This window comes from Mizuhopecten yessoensis, unplaced genomic scaffold (genome assembly GCF_002113885.1).
Source record: "Mizuhopecten yessoensis strain PY_sf001 unplaced genomic scaffold, ASM211388v2 scaffold4805, whole genome shotgun sequence".
Lineage (NCBI taxonomy): Eukaryota > Metazoa > Mollusca > Bivalvia > Pectinida > Pectinidae > Mizuhopecten > Mizuhopecten yessoensis.
In genome coordinates this window covers 240,240-246,733 of record NW_018405730.1, presented here as the reverse complement: position 1 = coordinate 246,733, position 6,494 = coordinate 240,240, and the positions used below count along the sequence as shown (strand labels likewise).

General features: G+C 35.1%; 1 protein-coding gene across 1 annotated transcript; it reads left to right on the top strand.

The window, feature by feature from the left end:
- The first annotated feature begins 1,430 nt into the window (after window positions 1-1,430).
- LOC110449707 (tubulin alpha-1A chain-like) lies at window positions 1,431-6,108 on the top strand. The gene is made up of 3 exons (XM_021496746.1): window positions 1,431-1,533; window positions 1,934-2,156; window positions 4,846-6,108. Exons 1-3 carry the CDS (start codon window positions 1,531-1,533, stop codon window positions 5,973-5,975), a joined length of 1,356 nt encoding a protein of 451 aa, XP_021352421.1. The 5' UTR covers window positions 1,431-1,530; the 3' UTR covers window positions 5,976-6,108.
- Window positions 6,109-6,494: the final 386 nt, after the last annotated feature.

Genomic DNA, 6,494 nt, shown 5'->3' with positions numbered 1-6,494 from the left:
TTCACAACATTCCGATAGACCATTTTTTTTATTATATCCCTCTGACAAGAAATCTATACTTCTAGTCGATTTAACAGTTCCGGTAATTTTACAAAGAACTGCAAAGCTAATATATATCTCCCGGGGATTGTTACCCTCAAAAAAACGGGCCCACAAGGACTTCCAATTCCAAAAACCGGTATTAGAGTTACCGCCTGTAACTCAGATTGAACTCTATTCAACTCTATTGAAAAATTCCCGAAAAACCGACTGGAACACTTTGAACAACGCGCAAATGATTTCAAAATGTGAACTAGTGTTAAAATCAGGCCTCAGAACTCAAAGTGGCTAATTATCATTTTCCTACTCACTCACCCTTGACATTTATTTTTAGCTGTGAGTCACGTTTTGCCTAGTTTCGCTAGGAGCGGTGGGGGTGGCGTGTTTGGTGGTTGGGATGAGGAAGGCAGATGGGCACATATTCAAACTAGATTGAACTATTTGAGACTTTACATCAATCATTTGTGCCTGTTTTAAATAAAGTTTCCCGTCTAAAAAAAAGTTATTATGAAACTTTATAGAACAATTTTGTAACTATTCTAATATTTTTTCTCTCTCCGGCATTTATTAAAAAATCATTCGTCATTTGTTTACTCAGTTACGAGATTCGACTCTATTTGTTCCATGTTACGTTTACCTTGGAACCGTTACATATAATCGCCTAGAAGTATTATATTTCTAGCTAGGGTGAAATCAATAAAAAAACATATCGTACCTGAATAATACCTGGCGGTAATTAAATGTATCGATAACCTATCTAGCATTAATATTTAATTTGAGACGTATGTGTGTATACCTGTATTCGCATTGCACAAATGACAAATGGCAAACTCCATTGCGCGGCTAGGCNTCCCCTCCCCCTCCCCCTCCGACCCACTACTGATATGCACATGTTCTTGTATTTCCTTTTTAAATCTCTTTAATGCCAGTCTCTAGATCCGCAATAAACTCAAATCATTCAGGTATTCAACGACATTTATAGACAAATTAATTAAACTTTAATGAACAATTATGAATATAATTTTGAAATATTTTAATGGAAAAAACATTGCATTTAACTATCTGTATTCTATACTTAACTACATATGCACGTTTTCAGCGTAAAACGCACGTGCCTTTCGAACGGCTTGGATGCAAATAAAAAAAATATAGAAGACAATACTGTTATTTTTGAAGTATTGACCAATCTATATGGTCATATAGTGGAGTCCTATAAAATACATGTACCGGACAAATCGATATGACCTCACAAAAAGATAAACTATTTACAACATGTCATACTCTGTTCTTCATTGTTAGCTCTCAAGGCGATTTGTCCCTATTCTGTTACGAGCCTTCCAATCGATAGCGTTGTTTACGCGTCGCCATTGGTGACAGTTATGTGTACCAGGTATATAATCGGTGTTTTGAGTTTTAAACCTTATTCTTAATCCTCACAAGGACCATTATAGTCATTACTGCGAGTCCGTTGGAACTGTCTAAAAACCGAAGATGGTAAGTCATTGATTTTATTGATTGATTTTTTACGAAAAAAATACTTGGGTTTAATTATAATTTTTTTATGAACATTGATTTCGTGTTTATGTGTGTAAATATATTTATAATCGTTTTATTTAGACTCGTTTTGAACACATTGTCATTTCGTGGCGTTAGAAAGGTATATTACTCACGACAAAGAAAGATGAAAGGAAATTTAGCTTCTTGTATTTTTACTTTGTTTTAATTTAAATGCGTTATCTTTTTAACTACATCAAATTAAAATGCAGCATTAACGCAGATGACGTTGATAACACATTCAATACCACGCTTGGTTAACATAATCGCATTCACAAACATTTAAATGGCACAGTACACACTTGTTCAAAATGCTTAAAATCAAATTTCTCCATTCCAGAGGGAATGTATCAGTATCCACGTTGGACAGGCTGGAGTCCAGATCGGAAACGCCTGCTGGGAGTTGTACTGTCTTGAGCATGGTATCCAGCCTGATGGCCAGATGCCCTCAGACAAGACCATTGGAGGCGGAGATGACTCTTTCAACACCTTCTTCAGTGAGACCGGAGCCGGCAAGCACGTGCCCAGGGCTGTCTTTGTCGATCTCGAGCCCACCGTAGTCGGTAAGAATCGATAGCCAATCACTCGACCAATCAATCAATGCAGAAATCATCGATAAACGTTTCAATCTAAAATGAAATCATACTATTTCTGTTTAAAAAATTACATCAAAGTTACCGAGATTATAGGTAAACAAATTCAAATAAGGGTGTAGACAAATAAACAAATAAGTTATAAAAGTACAGGTAATTAAAGTAAAGCATGACAACGAACTTTAAACATTAGATGTTGAAATATAATGTAACTATAAATGAGCAATACAATTATTGAATCGTATAACGTGCGGGAGTTTTTCGTTAGATCATATATATTAAATACGGACTTTTATTGAAGTGAATATGTAAGTAGTTAAATTAATCTGAGAAAGAGAAATTAACTGAAAAAAAGTCGAAGTCATTCAATATACCGAAACATAGTATCATCTAATTTAACGAGCTCTTAAAGCAAAAATATCTTAAGATGCATGTTTGTATCTGTCTGGCCTGCTTCTCCACGAAATCAACTAAGGTACATTATTACGCTAAGACGGGTAATTCAATACGTAACCACACTGATAGGTATTCAAACTCTACCATGTGAATAAACTGTAGACCATGCGTTCTCATTCACAGTGAACTAAATGCCAAATAGATCTGATATAGCGAGATAGGATTCATTGACAGTTTAAAACATGTTCTGTGAGTAACGTTATTTTTAATTCAAATCCAATCATGCGGATAAATAAGGCTTAGAATACGTAGCAGTCACCTGGAACTTAAGTCGAAATTAATTTGATTTAAGCCGATAATCTACCGAATATTTGACAGAATATTTGAACTGAAAATATTGATATCAAATATTTTCAGATATCTAACACAAGTTTTTTTTTTTTTTTTTTTTTTTTTTTTTTTTTTTTTTTTTTTTTTTTTTTTTTTTTTTTTTTTTTTTTTTTTTTTTTTTTTTTTTTTTTTTTTTTTTTTTTTTTTTTTTTTTTTTTTTTTTTTTTTTTTTTTTTTTTTTTTTTTTTTTTTTTTTTTTTTTTTTTTTTTTTTTTTTTTTTTTTTTTTTTTTTTTTTTTTTTTTTTTTTTTTTTTTTTTTTTTTTTTTTTTTTTTTTTTTTTTTTTTTTTTTTTTTTTTTTTTTTTTTTTTTTTTTTTTTTTTTTTTTTTTTTTTTTTTTTTTTTTTTTTTTTTTTTTTTTTTTTTTTTTTTTTTTTTTTTTTTTTTTTTTTTTTTTTTTTTTTTTTTTTTTTTTTTTTTTTTTTTTTTTTTTTTTTTTTTTTTTTTTTTTTTTTTTTTTTTTTTTTTTTTTTTTTTTTTTTTTTTTTTTTTTTTTTTTTTTTTTTTTTTTTTTTTTTTTTTTTTTTTTTTTTTTTTTTTTTTTTACTTATTCATTTTATTTTTAAAATAAAATGCAAAGTAACACTACTTTTATATAAAAAAAAAAATCGGGATACAAATTAAGGTTTATATTTTCTATCAAAGTTAATCAAATATGCGCGGTCTCTCTCGTAACGACGTAAACATCTGCGTCCATTTGTTTTCAATATTACTATGTGCCTACCCTGTACAACACAGTGGTGAGTGTACGTGTTTTCAATACGCCCCACTTCAACTCAGGGCTACTTGGTTTGTATCTTTAAGGGTTTAAATCCACTTTAAATACTTCCCGTAATACACCTGACAAAATACAGGTTTAAACATATACTGTTTGAAAACGCAAGATGATTACTCCAATACTTAAATGCCTTTAATGATTAAACTTTTAACTTTTGTGAGGATTAAATGGGCAGGCATGGTCCATTAAACCTGTTTTAATCTGTAGTCAGGGACTAACGTTGTTGTTAGTTACCTTTTAAACAACATAAACAAACCAAATCACTCCCCGTGTTTTGTCCCCCGATGATCGGTCACGGGTCGATGGTTTTCAGGATAGATCGACACTATAGTTGCCGGTATGTGCTAGGCCAACTACTCACCGGCGCGGGTGTGTGCATAGCAATTTTAATCGTCCCGAGTAGTTTCAGGTTTCAAGTTGACAATTGAACAATTCACGTACAAATGTAGGATTACGGTCCCCGGGAGGTCGTTTCTAATCGGATATACTAAGCTAAAGATAAAACTGTGACTTTACAATGATATACTATTCAATACACATATTTCTAAATAATGACAAGTTAATGATATAATCTATAATATACGACACATTTATTTTGTTTTGTTACCTTAATGAAAGTATAAAGTTACAGTCTCGACACTTGTAAAATAGACCCACTGTATGTATAAGTCTATAAACAATATAATTTGATCATCACCATTACGTAACTTAAGCACTGTAATGCTAATTAAAATATATATATATGATGTTAAATTCTCCGCAGCATGAATATATATAAATAAAATTTAAAGAAAAAATCTTAATCATGCGTAGAAAGTAATATTATATCATAATGAATAAACAAATAAAAAATATATTAAAATAAATAAATAAATAAATTATAAAATACAGATAAAAAAGAAAGAAAGAAAATAAAGAAATAAATACAATAAACATATATATATTAAATAAACAATCATACGCATAAAATATTAAAACAAACTTAAAAATTATTAGGTAAAATATAATAAAGAAAATGTGATTAAATTTTAATTTGTTTCCATTCTACTTGATTTGTTTTTCCAATTCTGAGATTTTTTGTCTTATGTTTTCCAGATGAGGTCAGGACCGGAACCTACCGCCAATTGTTCCACCCCGAGCAGCTGATCACCGGTAAGGAGGATGCCGCCAACAACTACGCCCGTGGTCACTACACCATCGGTAAGGAGATCGTCGATCTTGTCCTTGACCGCATCAGGAAGTTAGCTGACCAGTGTACCGGTCTCCAGGGATTCCTCATCTTCCACAGCTTCGGCGGTGGTACCGGATCCGGATTCACCTCCCTCCTCATGGAGCGTCTCAGCGTCGACTACGGAAAGAAGTCCAAGCTGGAGTTCGCCATCTACCCAGCTCCCCAGATCTCCACTGCCGTCGTTGAGCCCTACAACTCCATCCTGACCACCCACACCACCCTCGAGCACTCCGACTGCGCCTTCATGGTCGACAACGAGGCTATCTACGATATCTGCCGCCGTAACTTGGACATCGAGCGACCAACCTACACTAACTTGAACCGTCTGATCGCCCAGATCGTCAGCTCCATCACCGCCTCCCTCCGTTTCGACGGTGCCCTGAACGTCGACTTGACCGAGTTCCAGACCAACTTGGTGCCCTACCCACGTATCCATTTCCCTCTGGCCACATACGCCCCAGTCATCTCCGCCGAGAAGGCCTACCACGAGCAGCTGTCTGTTGCTGAAATCACCAACGCCTGCTTCGAGCCCGCCAACCAGATGGTGAAATGCGATCCCCGTCACGGCAAATACATGGCTTGCTGCATGTTGTACAGAGGAGATGTTGTGCCCAAGGATGTCAACGCTGCCATCGCCACCATCAAGACCAAGAGGACCATCCAGTTCGTCGACTGGTGTCCAACTGGTTTCAAGGTCGGAATCAACTACCAGCCACCCACCGTTGTGCCAGGAGGTGATTTGGCCAAGGTACAGCGTGCCGTGTGCATGTTGAGCAACACCACCGCCATCGCCGAGGCCTGGGCTCGTCTTGACCACAAGTTCGATCTTATGTACGCCAAGCGTGCTTTCGTCCACTGGTACGTCGGAGAGGGTATGGAGGAGGGAGAGTTCTCCGAGGCTCGTGAGGATCTTGCTGCCCTTGAGAAGGATTACGAAGAGGTCGGTGTCGACTCCGTTGAGGGTGAGGGAGAGGAGGAGGGTGAGGAGTATTAAACTCTTTATCCACCAACTCAAAGACTTTGCCAAAATGAAAACGCCTAAACCATCAAAGCGTTTAAAAAAATGTGAAAACATTTTGTTCAGCTGCGATATTAGACCATTCCAGCATTAAATATCAATGAACCTATTTCTTGTTTTGTATTTATCATATGAACTCATTCGCATATTCCATTTTCGAACATTGATACGTTTATGATCTGGCTTTCTAAGAATTTCACCGACATATTCAGTAGCATAGCGTTCGGAACATCTCGTCTATAACCGGCTATTGTCGGAATTTCGTCACGTGTCCGCAACACAGATATGACGCCCAAATCTCTACATATATTTGTTTTTTCCTACAATCACCATTTGTGCCAATAACTCAAAAATAACAACAACTCATCTATAAATTGCACCGGGGCGACCACGCCGCGTACTGAGTTTATTTTGCAAACTTCATCTCAAAACATCTCAAATTCACACACTGACATCGTTCTTCCAATAAGCAGACCTCGGGAGACTTGACTAACA